The sequence below is a fragment of the Siphateles boraxobius genome, unplaced genomic scaffold, assembly GCF_051911475.1.
Source record: "Siphateles boraxobius isolate OS27281-9 unplaced genomic scaffold, OSU_SipBor_1 20, whole genome shotgun sequence".
Taxonomy (NCBI): Eukaryota; Metazoa; Chordata; class Actinopteri; order Cypriniformes; family Leuciscidae; genus Siphateles; species Siphateles boraxobius.
The window spans coordinates 16,901,844-16,927,528 of record NW_027508811.1 but is presented as its reverse complement, the minus strand read 5'-3'; the positions used below and the strand labels follow the sequence as shown (position 1 = coordinate 16,927,528).

The window sequence follows — 25,685 nt, the reverse complement described above, 5'->3', positions numbered from 1 at the left end:
TTTGTTTCTTAACCTCTTGGCAAGTAATTTTTTCTCATTTAAAGTATAATCCATATTACAAAATTTTGTTAGATTTCTTTGAAATTTATGTAAGGCATTCATACAACAATGAATCAGTTTATTATTATATTATATTATATTATGCTTGGTCTGTCTGTTCCCTAGTGCTAATGGAAGCAATGCATGTTTTGAGATTTTAACCCTACAGCAAGATTTTCAGTATGAATTAAACACATTTGAAAGTTCAAGAACAAGGTGTACAGATCTGAAACACACATGTTTTCTTGACCCTCAGGGATGATGAAGACATGCTTCACATGCAACTTAAACACACACAAACATACATATTATGGGTTATGTGTATGTGATTTATGAATTATGTAAGGGTGACAGGTCTAAGTTTTGGCAGGGAGAAGGAGAACTTATAGTAACAGTGTGTGTACATCTTTCTGTGTGTTTTTCATTAAGCTCCAGTATGAAAAAGCCCTCTCCCTTTTCTCATCTACAGGGCAACTGTGGAGAGAAGCTCCGCATCCGACGTGTCCTGATGAACTCCCCAGAGATCATCACCATTGGCCTGGTGTGGGACTCAGACCACTCTGACCTGGCAGAAGACGTCATTCATAGCTTGGGCACCGTCCTGCGGCTCGGAGATGTAAGATAAACTCCCTGCCAGTAGTCAAAAAATCCCACAAACTACACTCGATGCTGCTGACATGAGTCAGATGGTAGATAAACAAACCCACAGCCAAAAACAGAACCCTTTGATATAGATGGTGATAAATACAGTCAGGCTCAAAGCAGCTGTGCTGCGACTATTAGATTACTGTGATGCACATGGGAATTACAGACAGAAATTGTCAAACTTGTTGCATCAATGATAATGACTCAAACATAAAGCCACTATCTGCCACTGAGTTCACGCTTTCTTAGGACACGGGGCGGGTACAGGGTGTCCTAAGTGGGTTAACATTTCGCTAAGTACCAGGTTCATGTTTCAGTGTGAAATGTAAACCTTTTTAAACAGGCCCAAAGAAATGATTGTTGTAAACCGAAATGCATCTAGAGGTCAAGAGTGATGATTTGATAATCTCCATCACAGATGTTTCTAGTGCCTTCGAAAGATGTCATGATCACTTAAAATATGTTTTGCCTGCATCTATTTTAATGTGTGCGTATGTGAATGTGTATGCCGGTGTAAGTAATAAACGCCCTCGCCTCCTTTGTTTCACCCGTAGCTGTTCTACCGAGTGACGGAGGACAAGGCCAAACAGGCGGAGCTCTACCTGGTGGGCGTGGTCTGTTACTACGGCAGACACTACTCCACTTTCTTCTTCCAAACCAAAATCCGCAAGTGGATTTACTTCGATGATGCTCATGTAAAAGAGGTAATCATCTGGGTGAAAGTGAAAGACGCTGCTCTTTGCTGGCTGGTTTGTCAGGGTTGTTTGAATTGCTTTATTTATGCATGCCCTTGTCTAATGTTCCTTGCTTGCTCTGTCCACGGGGAGTTTGTGTAGAATCATTAACTGGGATAGTCCAATGTGTTGGCTCGTTATTTAGCATTGTCTCACAGGCTCCCAGCATGTGGTGAGTGGGTGAATGTATGTGTGTTTGCTCCGTTAGTACTTGCGTGCTGTCTTACATAATTCGACAGTTTGTTGACTCACCAGTCAGGAGTGTGTATGCAGGTATATGTGCCAGTAGCGCTCTTTCATGTCAATAGTCATCAGTGCACATTATGATCATAACAGACAGGAATGATACAGTGAACGTCAATGAGTGATGATTATTCAACGGTATTAAAATTCTGGATCATTCCAACAATATACAGTACTGTTCAAAAATTAGTGGTCAGTTTTTTTTTAAAGAAATTATTACTTTTATTCAGCAAGGATGCATTAAATTGTACAAAAGTGAAAGTAAAGACTTTTAGATTGTTACAAACGATTTCGGTTTCAAAATATAAATTATGTTCTTTTGAACTTAATTTTATTTCAGGATTCTTTGATGACTAGAATATCAGTTGCCACAATAATATTAAGCAACAATTTTTAACATGGATAATAATAAGAAATGTTTCCAAATCAACATAGAATGATTTCTGAAGGATCATGTGATGCTAAAGACTAGAGAGTAATGATGCTAAAAATCCAGCTTTGCCATCACAGGAATAAATGACATTTTAAAATATATTAAACTAGAAAACAGTTATTTCACAGTATTAGTTTATACTGTATTTTTGATTTTAAAAAAGCAGCTTTGGTGAGCATGAGAGACTTAAAAATCTTATACTGTAGACTCCAGACTTTAAAACAGTTGTAAAAAAAAAGTCATGTTATGACTGATAACTGATAAATGGTACATTTTATTATAATAGTATTAAATACAAAAATTCTATATTAAATTTGGCTAAATGAATGAAAAATTAAACAACATTTTATAATATAAAGTATTACATATGGATATTTTGAATTATTAAGAGTTGAGATGACAGCAAATATTTTACAATATCAGCTGATACCAATCTCTAATATTGGTTGATGACTGATTTGGTACCAATATTGTGCATCCTTACTTTTTATAGTGATATATCCACTGCTTAATTCCTGTAACTGTTGAAACTACTTGGGAAAATAAATAATTTGGGTTATGTCACTAACGCGGTGTGTCATTCCCTTAGTTCGGAACATGCAGGATTTAGATTCACAATAGCAATGCAGGACTGTGGATCCTGGACAGTTGCATACAAATCAGCTTTTTTCGTGGAGTCTGGCAGGCCTATGCTGACCTACACGTGAGCTGCGCAGAGCTCTTACAAAAGCCTCTGAAAACAAGGATATCCCACTATTGTTTACAACCCCAGCTGGACAGCGGCAGGGTGTGGCCTACAGAGAGAAACCGCCATGATAGTCCACCGCAAACACACTCACTAAAGCTAACTAGTTCACGCTTGCGTTCATGCTTGTCTGTTACTGCGGCCGCTCGGACATCCTGTCTGGTTATGGAGGGAGCGTAGAGAAAGCAGTCCATTTGGGAAGTTGGAGTCAGGGTGAGATTCGTCTGAAAAATGTTGGACTTGGGTTTCAGTCTCAGCTTTGTTATTCAGGGTATCCAGAACATTTCAACCTGGCCTCTGCTTTTGTTTAGCTTTCCACAATGTGTAAAAGTAACATTTGGTTGAGATCTGTTGGGATTGCTGTTTTGAAAATCTGTCAAATGTATTATTTGAACTGCTTTATAACTATACTTTCTCATTCTCGGTCTCGTTTTCTTTCTCACAGATTGGGCCCAAGTGGAAGGATGTGGTGTCCCGCTGTATAAAGGGGCATTACCAGCCACTGCTGCTGCTCTATGCTGACCCGAGGGGGACGCCAGTGTCAGCTCAGGATTTGGCCTCACGCCTAGACCTACATCACTACACTAAAGCATATTATGACAGTGAGGATTCAGGTATTTACACACCCTCATAAGGCTAGTTTATTTATAGAACTTTGTTTTGTTTATTTCTTTCATTCCTTCATCAGGGAAGTTCTACACACTACATCAAATGTTTAATTCATAAAAAAAGGTGTAATATTTCATGTCTGATTATAATAATTATATCTGTGCATTGCTTTATTTGACAAATATTTAGTGGAGTTTGATAAGGCTATTACTGTAAAAAAAAGACCCTTTTAATTTGACAGGAAAAAATCAGCAGCTGTGGTCAGAAATTCACTTGGTATGTGGCATATTTCATTAGGAGATATAATGTCAATATTCCAATACTTTAAGTACCAAAGTATGCTTTACGGTTTAAAATATACTCATAACCACTATGATAATATAGGTGATATTACAGTTCATCGCAAGTGGCCTGTGCATAATTCATGGCCAATACTTGTATATAAATGATTCCCCAGGTCATGCACACAAAGACAAAACACTGTAACACAAGATACTAAAAGTAATGCAATAAACATTCACTAAATAACAAAATGTAGCACAGACCATCCTAGTATACATTACTGATAACCTTAATATAAAAGAAGCAAAACTTCTGGCAATGTCTTTTTTTTATTATATATATTTTTTTTACTGTTTTTCACTATAACTTCCAAAACCCATAAATTACATACAAACAGTATTTACAGTAAATTGCATAAACGCAGTGTTAAACCATTTACAGTTTTTCACCATATGTGGCAAGTTGACATTTAACCAATTAACTTTTTTTCCCCCATCTCGTCTACAGTTAAAGGGATAGTTCACCCAAAAATTTAAATTCTGTCAGTAATTACTTACCCTCATGTTGTTCCAACCCCATAAGACCTTCGTTCATCTTCGAAACACAAATTAAGATATTTTCTGTTAAATCTGAGAGCTGGATCACTCCTCCATAGGCTCCTTGCTGGCTGCGAAAAGTTATTAAAGACATTGTTAAAATAGTCCAAGTGACTACAGTGACTCAATCTTAAGTTTATCAAGCAATGAGAATACTTTTTGTGCGCAAAAAGATTTAATCAAAAATATCTTAATTTGAGTTCCGAAGATGAACGAAGGTCTTACGGGGTTGGAACAACATGAAGGTGAGTAATTACTGACAGAATTTTAATTTTTGGGTGAACTATCCCTTTAAAGAAGATTTCCATCAAAAGGCTAAAATCTGAGTTTAAGAGATATTTGACAAGTGGGAATTAGGTTTTGAGTGGAACTTGGTTCATGTGAAAGGAACAGCAATCATATGACTTTGAAAGTCTTGTAGTGTATGGGCGACATTTGTGGTGGTGATCTTGTATTGCTGCTAAAGCACTTAAATTTCCCACATGGGATCAATAAAGTACCTACCTACCTATCTACTTTTGACCTTAGTAAACAACCACTCAGAATACTGTTGCAACCACCTAGCAATTAGGGGTGGGAATCTCTAGGCACCTCACGATTCGATTCGATTACGATTCAGAGGCCTGCGATTCGATTCAAAAGCGATTATCGATTATCTGAATCTTTTGTGTGTGTGTGTGTGTGTGTGTGTGTGTGTGTGTGTGTGTGTGTGTGTGTGTGTGTGTGTGTGTGTGTGTGTGTGAATATAAATACTTTGCTTTAAAAGTACAAAGTAATGACCCATAAAGAATTAACGTACAATATATTTTATTAACATTGCAAAGAACCAACAGGAAAATAAATGTGTGCCTGAACTAGCAGCATACTTGTAGTAAATTAATAATATAACAACAACAGGTGTTCTGACGATTCATGCTACCCATCGAGATGTGCTACTTACTGGTGCATGTGCAGACTCTGCAGACTCATTTTTCTTCTGCTTACTACGCCCATAAATCTATGCATCCTTGCTGTGGATACTTGTAGGAAACTTTGACAGGTCAAAGATGAATATTTGATGATAATTTTTACTTTTCACACCGTTTTAAAAATAAAAACAGTACATTATACTGTACTCTTAACTTCGAATTTTATTAAAATTTTATTTCATATAATAATATCATTTTTACTTGTTATATCAAATGTGATAATTGCTAGTTCATTTAAAATATCCAAATATGCTCCCCATACACTTACCCTGATTAAAATGAAATAACGATGTTATAATATTGTGAGATTTACACCTTTATGGAAACAATAGAGAATGAATCAACATTATCTATGATCGATTCGCGTTTGGGTAGCATTTTTCGACAAGGCAGCAGAAATCGTCTGAACACCGGTACAGCCCAGAGCCATAGAGAGAAACGGCTCTGGTACAGCCGAGTGTTTTTCCTCCTCTGGGTGGAAACGTGTCATATGGCTTCTCATATTTGTCGTGTTGCCGAAATATTTTAGTTTTATTCTACAAAGCTTACAACTAGTGTGACTCTTGTCCAGCTCCTTTCCCCCTTCAACTTCATAGAAGCCAAAATATTTCCACACGTCAGCTTTTAACGAGGAGGGTGTTTGGATTTCGCGCTCAGCCATCGCGTCTCTGTTATGTGCGCACGCCACAGACAGACGGTCCGGGTACTGCACTTCCGCGCTTCAGAGTTCCGTCTTTTGCGTTCCGTCATTATAAATAGGCTACATATCTAAAAAAAAAAAATTTTTTTTTTTTGAAAATCGATTTTTGACATTTGTGAATCGATTCAGAATCGTCCACGTCTGCATCGCGATGCATCTAAGAATCGATTTTTTCCCCCACCCCTACTAGCAATGCCCTTTCACCTCCCTTCCCTGGCTACCACCCACAATATCTTAAAGTTTTATGCGGGCAGTTGCCACTCACTCTTTTTTTTGCTAAAAATATAAACATCTCCAATTGGTAGCTTTTGTGATAAGAATGAAATCTTCTGTTTTGTCAGGCCGTGAGCCATCAATTTCCAGCGATACACGGACAGACTCCTCCACAGACAGCTACAGCTATAAGCATTCACACTCCCACTCTCACCACGAGTCTATGGCTTCCCACTTCTCCTCTGACTCCCAGGGAACCGTCATCTGTAACCCTGACAACGACTCTGCCTCCCACAGCAGCCTGGAAACCACAGGTACGTCTGTATATACGTTCACACTGAAATACAGTTTTTTAGTTTATCAGACACCATATTAGATATATTGACACTAAATGTGTTGAGCCATACAGTAGTCAATTTGTCCTGCTTAGGGCTGCACAAATAATGCGCGACCTGGCTTAGTGCGGTTATTAAAATGGCAAAGGCTGTGATTTGCTGAAAGAAAGATAAGCACTGCATGTTTCAGACTGAAATGTGGGTTTTTTACAAAAATTTATCAGAAAAATTACATTTCCCCCTCCCCTCCAAATCGTGTCCTAGTCCCTGCTGCTCTACAACTCCAACAATGACTTGTGTTGTTGTTCATTTTGTGAAGGTCCTTTCACTGACAGCGATCCAGTAAAACGCCACACTCTCAGAAAAGACGGGGTCTTGGACAGAAAGGGAGGAGTTTTGGACCGGAAAAGAAGTGCCAGCAGGCCACGAAAACTTGAGGTCCGGGGTGATTCAAGAAGTCGTTGTTCTAAGACAGATGAGGTGTTGTCTGCTGGCTACCACAGTGAAGGTATGCACTTAATATCATGCTGCCATCAAACCACAATACAAAAAAAAACAGATCATAGTGTTAATTTAATGGAACCCAGGTTAACAATCTGTAACTGTGGTCAGTGGATTGATGCTATGACAGATCATTAGTGTAGCATGTTGGACAATGTGAGCTGCATTAGTCATCACTGTTGCTTTTACTGGCTGTGAACAGCAAATATTAGGTTATGTAAAAATAACATTTCCTCTTCCTCTTTTTACATTTAATTTTTTTTAAATGTCCTCTGCTTCTCTCGAACAGGCGAGACTTTAAAAGAGCAGCAGGTTCCCCGTTCCCTACCTAAACCCAGCTCTAGTCGACTTAGAGACTTTAAGGAGACTATGAGCAACATTATCCATAACCGGCCTCTTTCTGCATCGTCCTCGGGCTCAGTTTGCCCACCTGACTCCACCGCTAAGGCCCGAGACTGGGAAGCTGACAGCACCAGCAGCGAGTCCAAGTCCAGCTCCTCTGGAGGGCGATACCGTCCGCCCTGGAAGCCTCGTCGTGAGGCCCTCAACATTGATAGCATCTTTAGCAGGGAGCGGCGCAAGCAGGCTGGGTATAGTCCCCTTGGAACTCTGTTGCTTGAAGACACAGGGCCTCAGGGGGACTTGGCGGCATCAATGGAACAGACCACCTTTCGAGACCTGCCAGGACTTCTGAGACGAGGATCAGAGCAGCCCCCACGGCTTATCCAGAGGATGGAGAGTGGCTACGAGAGCAGTGAGAGGAACAGTAACAGTCCCGTCAGTCTTGACATGCCTGTTAGCGAGGGCATTAATAATGGCACGCATAGGTATGATGCAAAAATCTTTATTAGAATTCATAAGGATCTTTATTTGCACATTATTCACCTCTCTCTCTCTCTCTCTCTCTTTCTCTCTCTCTCTTTCTCTCTGTTTTCCAGCTTACGAGAGGGAGGAAAGAAAAACCCTCCACCTGAAGTCAGCCCGTCATGGAAAACTGCACCTGTCGCTAAATCCAAGAGCAGCAGTGCCCTGCTGCAGGATGTCAAAGCGTCAGTCAAGGGCAGCAGTCACATGAGTTTAGGTGTGTACAGTATGATCATGTGTGTTTATAGTCGCCACACAGTGGGCGAATTCACCTGTTCTTTACCTTAGGGTATGAATCATTCTTTTCAAATGTTTAAAGTAGGTGTCACATGCCTTTTTTCTTTTTCATAAAAATTGACTTAACATAAGCAAGCAGTATTGAGCAGAATGTAGTGGAATCAGTGGCCAAATACATCCTGTTCCTTTCTGTGAAATGTTATCTATGTATATCTGTTATGTAAACTGAGGAACATGAGTCTGCCCTGGAGAAATATCAGCTGCTATATCTGTTTGTGCTTCTCCATGTGACCAGAATAGATATGTTTGATCACTGCCTATTTTTTGTTTATATATATATATATATATATATATATATATATATATATATATATATATATATATATATATATATATATATATTTTATATATATATATATATATATATATGTATATATACAAAATATTTTTGTATATTTAAACTGTGCCTCTTAGGCTGAATCTTAATGCAAATCTTAATGCTAAGATGCAATATTTTGACACTCATCCGAATTTTTTTTCCCCTGCCTGTTTATATTTCCCTAGGACTGTTAACATTAATAGTAGGGATTAGCGTATGGACCAGAGTATTGAAGTGACTGCAATGATCAATTATACAATAATTTTCGTGATATTTTTCAAATGATTGGCCTGCACCTTTGGTCTGTTTAGGTCAAATAAAGACAGCAACTAACTGTAACAATGAAGAAAGATTCAGAATTAAGAGAATCAGATATAAGGGGTTAAATATAATCATTGTTATTTTAGTATTATTTATATTATTATTGATTAATATTATTAACTAACTTAAGTTTATGTGCTGTGTTAAGTTTAGTTTTTATGTGCTTTTGTAATTTTTATTACTTTATTCTCTATTTCGCTTTCATTTTTATGTCAGTTTTAGTCACTTTAGTACTTTGTAACTTTTTTCAACATTCAGTGTTTTTGATCTGATGTTTGTTTTACATGGTTTCAGCTTTATTTCAGTAACAGAAAACCATTTTCAGTTGTTATCATTTTCTGACAGCACATTAACAACACTGCATGCAAGTCAGATGGCATTGGAAAGTTGGATGCCCAAAAAATTTCATGTTTTTTGGGTTTTATTTTTGCTGTTTACCAGGACTGTAGCTATTGATTATTTTAGTAATCGGGTATTCTACCGATTATTCCATCGATTAATCGGATAAAAAATTGTGGTAATAAAAATAGATCCAAGTGAACAACAGCCTTTAAAATTACTTAGAAATACAAATAGGTAACACTTTATAATATGGTTCATTAGTTAACATTAGTTAACTACCTTAGTTAGTATACTAAGAATGAACCATATTTCTATAGCATTTATTAATCTTAGTTAATATTAATTTCAACATTTAATAATACATTATTAAAATCAAAGGTTGTATTTCTTAACATTAATGTACTGTAAACTAACATGAACAAAAAATGAAATTAACATTAACAAAGATTAATAAATACAGTTACAAATGTATTGTTCATTGTTAGTTCATGTTGGTTAATACATTATTAATTAAGTGTAATACATTAAGTGTTACCTAAATATATAATAACAAGCAATAATCATTTGTTCAATTAAAGTATCAAAGTAATCATATGGGTTTTATTGAATGACGCTTTTAAAATGCACCATGTAAAATAATACTATATATACTATAATACTATATGATATAAACTAATATAAACATAACTTATTTAAGCTACATTACGTAAAAACAAATGTCCACAGAGAGCACCAACGGCTTGGTTACACTAAGGCATGATCAAATCCTTGTTTAGTATTGGCCAAACAAAATTTAATTCAAATATCAACTTTATCATTAATATTTGGACACTTCTGTACGATAGAAATGCAAAAATTTCTTGAATAAGAACATGTGCACGTCAAAACATGCAAACTCAGTGCAAGGGTTACATTTTATTTTGAAATCGCAATGAACAACAATATATTTTATATGTTTCAGAAAGATATTTATTCTCCTGTGTTGGCGTAGATTTACAAATGAGTTGCGCTACGAATCTTGTGAAACAGCGCGCACTGCGTGCTGAAGAACGTTATAAGCAGACAAACTCACAGCACGCAGATATGGAGTTTGAGAAACCCAAGACGTTGACACACATATAAATGATGACAGTGCAACTATGAAACTCGCGCCAGAGGTTTTGCGTTCTGTGAACGGAGCTGAGGTAATTTTAACACAATCTGCTCGCATGTAAATAATTAAAGGTTTGTGCTTCTCTGTGGGGAAAAAAAAGCGCATATTTTTTTTAACTGATTTCGCAGCCTTGAGGATTTCATGATAGCACTATGCTATATTATGATTGTAAATGGTTTTTAAATAGATTGCGTGGCCTTATGGATTCTCTCCCTATGGAATCCTATGATGGATTCTCGTCTATGGAATGCGGCACTTCTGGTATTTTGCTAGTGACTCGACATGGGATTGTCCAATCGAGGATTTAAAAAAAAATGAACAACAGAATTGGTTGACAGTGTAAATGCAGCAATGGATCATCACAGAATGTTTCCTTAATATTCTAATGATTGTGTTTGTGTGTAGCAGGTGAGGGCCGCAGTGAACTGGATGAGCTACAAGAGGAAGTAGCTCGCCGGGCCAAGGAGCAAGAATTACTGAGGCGAAAGGAAAAGGAGAAAGAGGCGGCCCTGGGCTTCAATCCCAGACCCAGCAAGTTCATGGATCTGGACGAGCTCCAGAACCAAGGTACGGCGTCAGCATGCCGCTAAAGGTCGCAGGGAGTGGCTCTGTCTCCGGATGCATTTCTTGGGTTTCTGCTGTGGTTTAACATTTGGAGCTTGGGACTGCTTGTGTACGTGTGTGTGGAATGTGGGTGGGCTGGTTTCCGTGCTGAAAAGCGCTATGCTATGATGTTTGTCACCTGCAGGGAAAGGGGACGGCTTTGAAAGGTGTGTGTTGGAGGCAGAGTCTCTGTTAGATCAATCTCTGAGGTTGGAACAGGCAGGAGAGGTGACCACCGCTCTGTCTGTGGTTAATGAAGCAATGTGTAAGTAATCCTGTCCTTAGCCTGCTGCTGCTATCACTACTGCCACGAGCTTGTGTGTCTCTGCATCTCTGTGTTTGAGTGCGTTTGTCTCTGTTTCAATGTAGAGACTCTTCATGAATTCTGCGTATAGTAATGATGTACACTATACGCTCTGCTGTGTTTTTGATTATAGTCAATGCTGGTGATGTGTGACCATGTTGAGATCTGCGTCAGCCAATAACTATGTCCTGCTGGCTGATAAACAAAAGCCAGTTCCAAAACCTAATCGACAGCATTGTCAATAAAAAAGTGGGTTCTTTAAAAAAAATAAAAAACCCTTTTAAAACATTTGACCATATTAATATATTTATTATATTTATACATTAAGCGTTTTATTGAAAATGAAATCGGTTGACTACTAGTCACTACACGATGCACAGCCTCAAGCATATATTTGATCAAAACTGGAATTAAACAAGCAGAATCTGAGGGCTGGATTCAATTAAAATAGTGTGCCTGCTTAATATGATTGTTACGGTAATCTGCAGGCAGACAAAAAAATTGGCCTTCAACGTTTTTCATTGAGTTGATGAGTGAGTCTTCCAAAGCATGTGTAAGGCCGTCTAACTCGATCCAATGGCGGTATTCGAATTAGCGGTGAAGGTCTCTGCGTGTTACTGTCTTTTCTCGTGGCAAAGTATTTTTGGTTAAATGCAATACATTTTATCTTATGTATTAACTCGTTTCATCTGACTCCATAAAATGAAAAGGTTTTTCAATGATATCTTTGCATCATTAAATATACGTTAATGTTTGACTATTCCTTTTAACTCCAATGAAAATAAAGTCTGTTAGAATAATCAAATATAACAATTTATTATGTCAGGTAAATGTATTATTACAATTCCATAATCAATTGAAAGATAATCAATGCAAACCATCAAATGTTCTAGAACAAAGAGGAAAAAGTTTACCCGACAAGAAATGCGTGAGGCTGAGAGTCTCGCAACTCTCAGCCTCACGGGCCGATCTCAGATATAGAAAAGCCCTGAGCTCTCGCTGCGTTTCATTATATACCCAGACCTCATTTCAAATCTAAACATCATTCACAGTGGAAATTTACCTGTAAGTCACCATTTGCTAGCAGTGGAAAATTAGCATTCAGTCAAATGGTCGAAGGTGTTAACTCAAAGACACACCCTCCAGTATTGGAGGGTGTGAAAGATATTTCTAAACTTCCTAAGAACTTTATTACCTTTTGGGTTTACTTTGGGAATGAGACATTTGTACCAGTCGTACTGTGACATTTTAAATAATACTAAACATGAAAATACTCTGTGATAATCATTCACATTAAAACTACATTTTCTTGGGTGCATTCAGGTGGGGGTGAGGGGAGATGTAGATGAAGTTGGTTCGGAGGTGAGACTTTCGTCTCAATGGTGCATGAAGGCCAGTTCAAATGGTAATCTCCAGAGAGGTCCTTTTGTCCTCTCAGTGTCTGGTCACCCCCGAAACAGACTGTCTGGAATTTCCTAATTTATCAATTCTTACACATGCCATTTTCTTCAGAAAAAATAACATTTTTCAAGAATTGCCCTTTGGTCCTTTCCTACACACTTCTTAGAATTTATCTTAAGAAATGTCGTAACTTCTTTTAATATTTTCATCAATCCAGCCCCAGAACCAGAGCTATCGGTTTTTATAAATGTTAATAAAAATGCTGTCTGACATTTCTTTCTGTGATGAATGTGAAAGGCTTTACTTACCAATATCATTTTTGTCTGTCTTTTGTATGTCATACCCTGAGGTTTGTCACTAATAGGGTGTTCATATGTGCGCACACACACACAAACTCACACACTGCACACACTCTCTCTTTCAAACCTTCTATGGCCTGGCCCTTGTGTGTTACCTACACCTCACTCCCCTACCTGTTTCAGTTTCCAGAGCCTCTGTAGGGTTGGGTAGAGTGCAACTCATATGATGGTGAAAGTATTGTCGTTCTGTAATTATTTATAATTAATTATACTGAGAAACGGTATTAGGCTCGGGTAATTTGCTTTTCTTTTAGTTCAATGGCTTAACTACAAATCATTTTGATTTAAGTCAACTTCATTATAATTTAATCATTTTGTGCTTGAGAGAATTTGTGTAAGGATTTTATTAGGTTCCCCATCAACCCTATTTGTGTGACCCAGTCAGTCAAACATCAAGATCCTTTTCATTTCAGTTCCCCGTAATGTGTTTGCATGCACCCCATGACTCGGCATTTTATTTTCTGCATCTGTTTCATTTTTCTTTTGCCTATTTTTGTTTTGTTTTTTGTTTTGTTTGCGTTGTAGCTAAACTCAGGCATACCTTGCATGAGAGCAGCGCTAACGCTCAGGGCAGGATGCAAAAGTGCATGAGGAGAGCACGAGGTCTGCAGCAGCGCATGCAGCAGAAGCAACAGGAGGAAGAAAAGGAACAGAAACAGCCCCTCAGGTACCTGCTGCTGGCTGCAGTTGTGTGTGTGTGTGTGTGCGTGCTCCAGGAGCCCCGCACACAGGAAGAGGAAACATGCATTTTGCCTTAAAAAAAAATAATGATCATTATTGTTGTAAGTTACTTAGAGGATTGAAAGTCAGGTTAGCGTAAGAAACCATATTGCAACGCGCTGCCCAGGTAATGTCACTCTTTTAGAGAGGCTGAAATAAGTCTGTATACTGCATGACATCAAGAACTGATTCAAGATACTGACTCACAGTTCACGGTTTATTATCAGAAACTCATTGTTATTTTTTTATGTTCTGCATTCAGTGAACAGTCTGTCCCGGTCCAAATACTTCTGACTAATGTTAAAGAAGAGGATGAGAAGGCAGTTTCAGAAGATGCATTAAGACCACCGTCACCTCTCCACATGAAACCTCAGTCTATAAATAAACCTATTTCTGAAGCCCCCGGCCCTGCTGTCTCCTCCTACCATACGGACACACTTTCTCAGCAGCAGGGCAGCGCAGGGGACAACTCCAGTCCTCTTGCTGTTACAGAGAATGAGAATGTGCCACACTCACACACGTGGGGCCCCAGAGACCCCGTCAACATCGAAAACTCTCTTGTACAAACTGCTAAAAAACGCAGTTCTGCCACTGTGCCTGTTATTGCAGTGAATGGCTGTGAGGCTCTTCTCCAGTCCTCGGTTCCGCTCAATATGCCCTCTGGTCCAACTAATTTCAGTGCCCGTCACGCACCTTCCATCTCTGATCACTTCAGCTCTGGGGAAGGACTTCACATCCCACCTCGACCTCAGTCTCTCCATGGCATAACCCATGCACCCCACAGCCACGCTTCTGATGCTTGTCAAAAATCACTCCCGGCACCCTCACGTAATTGGTCCTGTCGCAGTCTGGAACGTCCCGATCGCAGTCCTACCGTGATGGACTCCTCCCTGTACTCTCCAGCAGACTTCCGCTCCCCCTCATCCCCCTGTCCTCCAACCCTTTCATCACCAGCACTGGAGCAGCATCCAGCCGGCCCTATGCCCGTGGAGAGGTGGGCCGAGAATGTCAATCGATACTATAATACCCAGAATTGTGCGCAGTCGGGACGTGGCTCACCCTGTGAGGAGCTGTCTGAGCTGGACTCACTTTATCAGGCCAGCTTGAAGGCTCCCAGCATGCCCCGAGTCCCATTGGGACCCAGCCCTCAGCTTGCCAGCAGATCAGGTAATTTCGAACAAGACCTCACTTAGTTTCCATATAACTTTTTTTTTTTTATACATAAAAGTATATCTTTTACAATTTGTAAAATTATAATACAACCTGAAATGATGTTGTTGTCATCATTTACCGTTGAAAAGGTCTGCCACCTGCAAAAGTAGTAACTATAATAATAATATTAATAATGATTTTTTTTATGATGTATTTAAATAATCAATTTTTTTTTACAATTATAAAAATGTAATAATTGACAGTATTAATAAAAAATAATATTATTGTTATTATTATTTAAGTGATAATAAATATTTTGTATATAATTAATGAGAAGTCCTTTCTAGAGATTTTTCTTCAGGTTTTATACATGTACTCATCAGCAGTGGAGCACCAGCACTCGACCTCAGTGCTGCATTTGACACTGTCGATCATAACATACTTCTTGACAGAAAACCTGGTCGGGGTTTCTGGGATAGTCCTAAAATGGTTCAGGTCATACTTAAAAGGGAGAGGTTATTATGTGAGTATAGGAGACCATAAGTCTGAATGGACATCCATGACATGCGGAGTCCCTCAAGGCTCAATTCTTGCGCCACTCCTATTCAACCTGTACATGCTCCCAATGAGACAAATAATGAGAAAGAACCAAATCGCTTACCACAGCTATGCAGACGACACACAGCTCTACTTAGCCCTATCGCCTAACGATTACAGCCCCATTCACTCCTTGTGCCAGTGCATTGATGAAGTCAACAATTGGATGTGCCAAAACTTTCTTCAGTTAAACAAAGACAAAACTGAAGTCATTGCGTTTGTAAACAAAGATAAAGTTCTCAAGGTAAACGCATACCTTCACTCTAGGGGTCAAAAAACTAAACATCAAGCCAGGAATCTTGGTGTGATTAGAGTCAGACCTTAGTTTCAGTAGTCATGTCAAAGCAATAACTAAATCAACATACTACCATCTGAAAGATATTGCAAGAATTAGATGCTTTGTTTCCAGTCAAGACTTAGAGAAACTTGTGCATGCTTTCATCACCAGTAGGGTGGATTATTGTAATGGATTCCTCACTGGCCTTCCCAAAAAGACCATAAGACAGTTGCAGCTCATACAGAACGCTGCTACCAGGATTCTGAGCAGAACCAGAAAATATGAACACATCACACCAGTCCTCAGGTCTTTACACTGGCTCCCAGTTACATTTAGGATTGATTTTAAAGTATTATTACTGGTATATAAATCATGCAATGGCCTAGGACCTCAATATATTGCAGATATGCTCAGTGAATATAAACCCAACAGATCACTCAGATCATTAGGATCACATCAGCTAGAAATACCAAGGGTTCACTCTAATCATGATGAGTCTGCTTTTAGCTACTATGCCAGCCGCAGCTGGAACCAGCTTCCAGAAGAGATCAGATGTGCTCCTACAGTAGTCACATTCAAATCCAGACTCAAAACACATCTGTTCAGCTGTGCATTTACTGAATGAGTACTGTGCCACTGTTTTTCCGACTGTTTGTACTGTATTTTACTTTCTTTTTTATTCGAAACTTTTAATTATTCTTATTTCTTTTGATTATTTTAATTTCTTCTATGTAAAGCACTTTGAATTATCATTGTTTATGATATGTGCTATATAAATAAACTTGCCTTGTCTTACTATTTTTCTAGGCCCTGCTGCTTCTCGTAAGCACAACTCTGGATTCTCTGCCACACTTGGCCGTTCTAAAACCCCCACAGCAGAGATCGAGAGGAGTGCCTACAGGACGCCAGCATACAGCACTAAACCACTTCAGAAGGTGAGTTGGCACACCGGCATTTTCTCAGTAGTATTTATAGTACTGAAGCGTGTGTAAGATGTGTGTCATGAAGTAATTGTCATTATTTAATGTGGATAAGGATATGAAATGATAATGCAGTGTGTCATGTGTGTAAGCAGCCTGTGTCTGCTGTTACCTGTGATGCACCACTGGGTGAGGATGAATCATACAGTGCAGAGAACCTACGACGAATTGCTCGGAGTCTCAGTGGAACTGTCATTGGAGGACGGACTGACGTACCCCCATCCAGAAGCTTTGTGGGTGTCAATTTGAAGTCACTTGATTAAACACTCAAATCACATATTATGCACTCAATACATTAGCAACATTTAATTTGCTGCAAAATATGCTTTCAAGTACTTTCTCTCAGGATATGTGAAATGCTACATCATGGTTTAGGAATTGCAGTCTTAAATTTTTGTGAACTCATTTTGAAAGAGAAATACTGCCACCTGGTGTGACTATAGTGAATGCAATAAAACTACAACACATAGAGCAGTGGTTTTTAAACTTTGACAGGTGACAAGATGTTTTGTCAGTTATAATATTATTTATTTATTCATTTTATTTTATTTATTTTTTTAAATGACCCAATAATCTCACAGACCTGTTGGAATCCTTCATGGACCACCAGTAGTCCATGGACTCCAGTTTGAGAACCACTGAGCTCAAGTTGCTGTTATTGTTTTAATTTTGATATTTTCTACAATTGATATGACCATTGTCCTATTCTTTTAGAACCAATTGTTTTGTTTTTTCTTGTTGTCATTTCTGTCCTTGTCTGGCTGGGTCTTATTTCCACGGTGTCTCCTCACTCATTCCTTTCATTCTTCTGTTTTATTTCTTTCGTAAAGGACCCCCGTGTCTCCAGGATGTCGAAGCATGTGAACGTACAACCCCCCACACATCGCTCCACCACCTCCCTGCATGTTTTACCTCCTCCTTCCCACAATCCTCCTGTGTTCCCTCACGAACCGCAGCCCCAATACCTTCACCCAAGCCACCGCCACCATCCCGTCCCTCCATCACACCTTCACCAGCAGACACTGAGACCTTCTCATGGACAAACAGGTAACCATCTCACCTCACCCGCTCCTTCAACCTCCCTGCCACAGATGCAAGAGAGTGCCGTCTCTGTTGTTGTCTGTGATCTTGCGTTCCATCAGATCTGTTGTGAAACTGGTCAAACGACTTAAAACACTCTTGAGGTTGAGGATAATGAAATTAGAGCTTGATTATTTATCTTACAAGTTGCATTCAGTTTGACTGTTTAACCTACCCTGAATCCATTATTGCTTTAAACAACAACTCAAATTATCTTCGATGCTCTCTGCAGGAGATTGCCAAAAGGCCAACAAGTTTCTGGCTGTGCTTGACCGGGGTGAAGTGTTCTCCTGTGAAAACTACCACAATGTCGCACTGAACTACGGCACCCTTCCACGGGCCCACCGTAGGACAATTTCATCCGGGCCCCCGGTGCACCAAGCGAGGTCGGGACCCTCAGTGGGCCCGGGGCCCCGGAACTACCCAGACGCAGCCTATGCCACACTGTCCCATCCCCACCGCACTACAGCATCTAGTAGAACGATGGATGCTTTTTACCGACATCCGAAACAAAAATCTGCTTCAGCCAACCAATTCCCGCATCACTCCAGCCATCATCACCCGCACCTAGAGCCACCAGCCCAACCCCTCCGCCTCGATGTGCCCCCTGAGAGGGACTGGAGGGCTGGTAGGGACACTCATGTCTTCCCCAGGACAGAACCACATGGTGGAATGCCCCATGGTCCTCCTGTCTATCTCTGCGGGCTGTGCAAGCAGAGGCCTGCTGAGCCCACTCGAAGCTTCTGCCAGACCTGCAGAGCCCAAAGGAACCACTACAGGATGACCAGCTGAGTCATACTGGAGATCCATCCTTCAACACACTCTTTCTGTCTTGAAAGTAAGCATAAGACCCCATGTCCATTCTGTGAAGCTCTTTACACAGCAAAAAGCTGGAAGTTCTTGTTAGCTGTTTTGGTTAAAGTGAAAGACAATGACTTTCATGGCTGCTTTGGCTCAGACGTGAATGTGAGTGAGGAGCGGTCATTTTTTGAAACCATATTTTAAATGCAGCTGCTGCGTTTAAACACTGGAAGAAGGACATCACTCCCTGCACTGTTACCTACAGTAAATGTTTCCACTGCTAATTCACTTCCAGAGTTAAATTCACTTAAATTGGCCACAATCTCAGCATAAAGCTGTGCAGAACAGAGCACTTAACTGATGCGAACACACAAAACGACAAGACTGACAAACTTTGCCTGCTGATATAGTGTCTGCTTCGTATATGCACAAATACGCTTTAGTTTTTAATTAGCTTTTCAAGCTAACCTTAGTTCTGTGATTGTAATTTAACTATGTTAACTCAAGTTTAGTGCACTTCAGAAGTGTTAATTTAGAAGCGTTCCTCTGTTGTAACTTCTCCCATTTTTATGGGAAAACAATGGTTGTGTAACTACTTCGTTTAGAGGGCTGTAACGTCATTGTGTAAGTAATCAGAGGTACATCAGATTCCTCCAGTGTAGCAACAGTCAACTTTCAAAAACCTCATTGGCATTTGTGACGATATTTTTGTGTACAGTATTGTTCCGCCCAATAGTAGCACCAACACCTGTGATCTTTTTTCTTCTTTTTTTATTTTATTTTATTTTTTACATTTTGTAGTAGCTGCAGTTTAACTTTGATTTATACAGTATATCTTACATTAACTGTTAAGTGCAAAACTCTTACATGGTTGTTTTAAGACGTGAGATATTGAAAACAGAAGGACAGAACTGTCTGCAGTGCCTTGGCTTGTGAAAGGCAACGGAACTGGGTGCCAGTGTCCATTTTATAGATTTACAGCCTTATAATAATGCTTATTATAAAAGTGATAAATTCAAGAATTGCAGTTCTCAAAACAAGATAATTTCACTTCTTCCCCCACTGGAAAATAAATACTTTTTATATTCGTTTTATTTAATTTCTTGGATGATGTTGAGGTGAAACTTGTGGCCTGAGATGTTTAGTTGTAGTCTTACACGTTGAAAGTGTTTCAGCTGTTAGCCAAGTTTGATGGTGCAATGTGCCATTTCATGGAAATCAAAGTATTACCTGCTCATCTTGAAACGGGGCCAAACATTTTTTTTCCCCATAAATTGTAGAGCATGTCAAATACCTCAACCAATCACATGCTCTCTTATTTTTATTTCGCTAGAACAGTTTTGCATGTAAATCAGGGCCTAATGATGAATCGGAGTGCCTCTGCGTTGAGTTCTGACTTTTTTTTTGCTTGGCCAATATGCAGTGCAACACTGCCCTGGCATGATGATTACTAACAGAACATGGATCTGTGACTGATTTACCCTTTTCTTCTTTAATTAATATCCAAACAGATATGGCAAAAAAGCAAGGCTGTATAAGTGTGTACAGATATTCAGTCTTTGACCTTAAGTACAGATGGATTCAGATTTGATGTAAATGCTGTGCTAGAAATAAAACTTGTATTTTTGCAATAAAGTTATATTAAGCTCCAATCAGGAGCAGAACGCTGTACCTTTTTTCTGACTGCCTTTCATCTATCCATCCATCCAAGTTTTTTGCTCTTTGAAAATTATTTTGTATGTTTGTTGAAATGAATACTACCATCTATCTTCCCCAGCAATCTCAATCAAATTTATTTTGAAAATATCCAGTAATCATGAGCCCTTTTCTGATTTAAATTGTACCCAATCTCCAACATGAACAGAAACAGACCGAACAGAATGTCAAAGAGAACAGACATTTCAATTATGGTATCAAAGTAACAAAAATATTTTCATGATAAAAACAAAACTGATGCTTGTTCATGTGCCACTGTTAATATGCTAATTTAGACTTGAGAGGCCCTTCAGTGACCATCCTGCACTGCTGCATTTTTAGTGTCTGTGTGATATGTTCCCCTCTTTCCAGTCATAACAGGAAGGTTTGTTAACCTTGACCCATCATGAGTTCTTCTCTAAGGATTTCACTTGTACTTCAAACATTAACAATCACAGTGAGATGACAATGAGCTTCTAGTTTTGTATAACAGTATTAAGGTTGTTTCAGTTCCTTAGCAACAAGAAAGAACTTCTAAAACAAGGAATGAGGTCTAAACGAGTCACTGTGTTAATGTAATAAATGTCTGTGTATAAAGTTAAATTGAGCATAAATGTGCAAAAGAAATTGTAAGTACAATGGTAAGTTGAAATAATTGGACTGCTAAATGAGAAAAAGCAAGCAACGTAATTGAAGATTATTATGTAGAGGTAAACAAATAAGCAAGTACAAGTAGGCCAGTTAAATGACCTACACTTTTGGACTCATGTGTTGCTCTAGAATAGTGCAGGATGTGTTCTAGTAAAATGTTAACCAATGTAACACAGCAATGACAAAATAGTCTGCAAGTCAATTGCAAAGTAAACTGCAACAGGTCAGTGGAGCAACTGCCAATTCAGTTTGGTGTGAATTGACTTGTGCTGTCTGGGAGGAAAAGAGCAAAAGGTCTTTGAGTTTCTTCCTTACAGATTCACAAAGAACTTGAGTCAAAGCAGCATCTGCAGATAAAGGCCAGAAACATCAGCTCTTTATTGGAAAAGCATTTACTTCTTACAGCAGAGGACTGGATGCAGGATGTTTCATATAACGCAACATGAGGTACTGTTTTACCTGGTAAAATTCATGTTTTTTTTTTGTTTGTTTTTTAAACCAGGCCCCTGCTGAGCTGTTTTTTTGTTGTTTTTTTTGCTTTCTTTGCAGCGGATTATGATGCATGCAAGTTGATGTAGCAGTTTGAAAGCTTAAAACCTTCTCATCTACCTGTGGTGGTAACACGATTTGTGCTCTTTATGTACTCTCTCCAAGTTGCTATGGTAATAATGCATAATTAATGGTAATAGTTGCTAATGTAATAATTACATTTTTTAAATGTAAAAAAAGTAATGCCAATGATTAAGCCTTAAGATGCCCTTAATCAAAATAATGCCAATGTTTCAAACTAGCACCAGCTGTGCTTCCTAACTATAGGCTTATTTACAATAATGTTCTGGTTGCCTGTGTTCTGCAGATATGAAGATGTATTGATGTAGTGCCATCGATCCACCAAATCAGTCATCTGTGGTTCAATATCGCTTAGAAATGTTGCCTTGTCCATTCAACTGAAAATGTAAGTGGGTCATTCTGGGGGCATATCTCACGCTGGTGGATCACCTGACATTGTTCTGATGTCTTTCGGATCAAGCAGTGAGAAATGGCGCTCTTGAAAAGCAGAGAAGCAAACCATTGACAGTCGCTGTAATCTCTCATTTGCTGCAGCATCACTGAAACTGCTGTCCAAACGCAAAAGATGCATATTTTCACATAATCCGCAAAACGACCATGCAAATGGTTTGATCATCGGCAGGGGAGTTAAGCGTTAACTGAAATCTGATGGGACTGAGGAGTTGTGTTGGTTTTAGATCACCGTACTGTACTTTCCTCTGCAGTGTAATAGATTTTTGTTCTGAAAGCGCAACATTTGGAATTACTTATAAAGATTTAATGAGCATTAATCTAATCAGCATGGGAAGTCTTCATGCTGCTAACATGCAAAGTGTAGGCTTGAGTCTGCTGCAGTGACCATGAAAGTCACATTTCATCTAAGTATTAAAAAAATTCTTCTTGAAAACTTTTTTGATTACAGGAAACGAGAATTTTTAATGAAAAGGGTTTAATCCACTTAATAGGTGCACGGATCTTATTTTGTCTATATTATATAGCCTACCGTAGTCCAGAACTCCAAATCTGAACTAAACCATTCCAAAGATGCTTGGATATTTTACCATCTTTGTGGACTAAAAGACATGTCTTTAATTGGTTCCTGTCTTTCATTCAAAACTTTACTGATAAAACATTTGGTTCCTGGGCTCTTTTTCCTTCTATCTGGCTACTTTTTGTTGTGCCTGTTGTAAGTATATTAAAAGATACCGTAATATAGCTTAATGACTTGTGTGAGTTATTCAGTGGTTATTTTGAGTGCATTGATGGATTTGTTCTATTTGATCAAACATATTCATGTTACTTCACCTTTACTACAATAGATGACCTACAAGTAGTAGAGTGCAGATGACTATCTTTGGCCCTTTGTGCTCCAGTCTCCTTAACTGTTACATGTTCTGATCAATATTTCTCTCACACATGATTAGGTTACTAATGCTGACTGACCTTGTGTCTCTTGCTTTCATCTTTTCAGTTTTTTCAGTTTCCATTTCCATGTTTCCATTCATACTAGAGCTGTTTTGTTAGCTATTTTGTGCAATGTGAAGTATAGCTTTATTACAGCTACCCATTAACTCTTCAATCATATGTGATTGTAGACCATATTTAGGGGCCTTCAGCCCCCTGTTTTTCATTTTGATCCACCTAAAAATCTGATTAACATCCAAATCTTTCCAGGAAAACAGACGACTATATTGACAAAAAATATTGATGACTCATCCAGCACTACACAGATTTTTGTCCAATCAAATGCTCTATCAAATAAGAGTCCCTCCACCTAATAATTAATTTGAGTTAGATTCACATTGTACTTATGATATAACCATCATATTGTAATGGAGTCCACTGAAGGCGAGTTGTGTAGAGAACCCATGTGCAGTTTATTGGAGTAAACATGAAACTAATACAAAAAAAACACAACAATGACCTGACTTTCGGGTACTATTCGGGAGCTATAACTTTACTTGAAACAAAAACTGGAATATAAACCTGAAATCAAACTTGAACATTACAACATCAAAGCTAGACAAAGAAACAATTAGACATGACGGCTATATATACACACAAAGACTCATGACTAACAGGAAACACCTGAACACAACCAATGAGTAAACCGAACTGAAGAACCACATGACCAAACCAACCAATCAGAACAAGACACATAAACAGGGGAAGCACATGGCAAAATCAAATGAGGACATCAGAATCACATGACAAGAAACCAGGAACAAAACTACAAAAGAAGAGACATGAACATGAAACAAAACCCAAAACAGACGTGACGCAAATACAGTGTATTTATGTAAATGTATTATACTGTGTATAATTATTTTGTTTATATGAATACACGCATTATATATTTAAGATTTTTTTATTTATATATAATATAAATTATGTATATATATATATATATATATATATATATATATATATATATATATCAATATATATCAGTATATACATCCAAATATTTCTTAAATATATACATGCCTTTGTGTGTATTTATATATACAAAATAATTATACACAGTACACACACATATATTATGTAAACATAAACTCTTATTTTTGATGCGATTAATCGTTGCCCAGCACTAATATAAACATTTTAAAATGGTGTGAAACAATGTCAAACAATTTTGGAATTAGCAAATAGTTGCCCACAGCTGAGGGTAAGTTCACCCAAAAATGAAAATTAATTCTGCCAGCATTTACTCACTCTCATGTAATTCCAAAACTGTATGACTTTCTTTCCTCTTTGGAACATAGAAGATATTTTAAGAAATGTCTCCATGTTAATTTGTCCATACAATGAAAGCCAATAGGTACCAAAACTCTTTGGTTACCAACATTCTTCAAAATCTGTTGTGTTCTGCAGAATGAAGTCAGTGGTACAGATTTGGAGCATGTGAGGGTGAGTAAATAATGACAGAATTTTCATATTTGGGTTGATTGTCCATCAACAATCTTTTGATTTGATTGATTTTGTGCAATAGGTAAAACATTTTCTTGTAACACTTAGAATCGAGTACATTGAGAAGAACCCATTATATCTTCCAAGGATTCTTTGAAAGTCTGTATAGAATTGCTGTATGTGCAGGGTCCGTGGAGGTCGGTTGCATAAACTTCTTAGACTAGTCTTACAAGTAAGTCATCCTCTTTATCTTCAAGACGCGTCTTTTTTTCTTATTTGAATCAGAATAAAAGACTGATTAGCCCTAACTAATTGCTTATTGATCAAACTAGTTCTTAAGACAAAGTCTTAACTTAGCGGCTGTGTTTATACAACTGGTCCCTGGAATCGTTCAGAATCTGTGTGCAAAAAGTAGGTCTATATATTATATATTCACATAAGAAGTCGTCATAATAGGATACTCTACTATACTCTGCAGTATTTCACAGAAAAGTATTTTCCTGTATCCATTTGAGTTAATGCAGCATAACTCAGCATTACAATGCACATAATAATCTCTCAGGTATACTGATTCTGACATTATAGTGAGTTGTGATAAGTATCCTGTGCTGTGATAAAGTAGTGTTGTCCTAATCCTTGCTGTGTGAATTCTGGTTCCATAAGCCCGCCCGTGTGTCATCAGATAAGTGGGATTATTGTGAATATGTGATGAGACTGTGAATGTGCTTCAGCCTCACTGCTGCGACTGCGCGTTTAGTCTGGTGGTTTATTACAGTTATGACTCCTGATATACCACCAATGGAATGTTATTACTTTTTTTATTTGTGAAGTAAATGTTTTATTTCTGTTTTTGAAGGGGCTTTATGTTAAGATATTTGCAACTACAATTAAAGACATCAGTAAGGTTGTTCATGGCTGCTTGGCCAATTCTAGCATCTTATGAGAGCATCGTGTGTTTGTGTCAGTGACAGAATATTTATCATAGTTTGCCCTTCATTCCCTCAATTACACAATGATTTTGGCTGTTTTATAAATAGAAATACTCCTAAAAACACATCTGTTCTTTAGTGAAAAGCAGAGACTAAGGGTGATGGATATGTCCTGAGAAATGTAAGGATTATTCAGGGACTAGTATCTTTCCAAAATTATTAAAATGAGCTAAAAACTAAAAGAGGTTTCAAAAATATCCCTAAAATGCCTTGCTGTATGTTGTGAATTTGTTCCTCTTACTAATGTACGCATCACTATGGAGAGGATACTGCAAGGG

The 25,685-nt window shown here is 38.3% G+C and overlaps 1 protein-coding gene across 9 annotated transcripts in view; it reads left to right on the top strand.

The window, feature by feature from the left end:
- usp54a (ubiquitin specific peptidase 54a) overlaps window positions 1-20,282 on the top strand; it is a 69,825-nt gene extending 49,543 nt beyond the window's left edge. For 2 of the 9 annotated variants that reach the window (XM_077237176.1, XM_077237175.1), the window contains 15 exons: window positions 509-655; window positions 1,239-1,388; window positions 3,285-3,453; window positions 6,336-6,521; window positions 6,862-7,050; window positions 7,333-7,870; window positions 7,982-8,124; window positions 10,748-10,906; window positions 11,088-11,207; window positions 13,532-13,673; window positions 13,989-14,893; window positions 16,560-16,687; window positions 16,828-16,965; window positions 17,563-17,779; window positions 18,045-20,282. In XM_077237176.1, the coding sequence (XP_077093291.1) occupies window positions 509-655; window positions 1,239-1,388; window positions 3,285-3,453; window positions 6,336-6,521; window positions 6,862-7,050; window positions 7,333-7,870; window positions 7,982-8,124; window positions 10,748-10,906; window positions 11,088-11,207; window positions 13,532-13,673; window positions 13,989-14,893; window positions 16,560-16,687; window positions 16,828-16,965; window positions 17,563-17,779; window positions 18,045-18,604 (3,891 nt within the window). In that variant the 3' untranslated portion in view covers window positions 18,605-20,282. Of the gene's footprint in view, window positions 1-508; window positions 656-1,238; window positions 1,389-3,284; window positions 3,454-6,335; window positions 6,522-6,861; window positions 7,051-7,332; window positions 7,871-7,981; window positions 8,125-10,744; window positions 10,907-11,087; window positions 11,208-13,531; window positions 13,674-13,988; window positions 14,894-16,559; window positions 16,688-16,827; window positions 16,966-17,562; window positions 17,780-18,044 lie in introns of all 9 variants that reach the window. The other 7 variants (XM_077237173.1, XM_077237174.1, XM_077237180.1 and 4 more) reach the window with 4 other exon arrangements.
- Window positions 20,283-25,685: the final 5,403 nt, after the last annotated feature.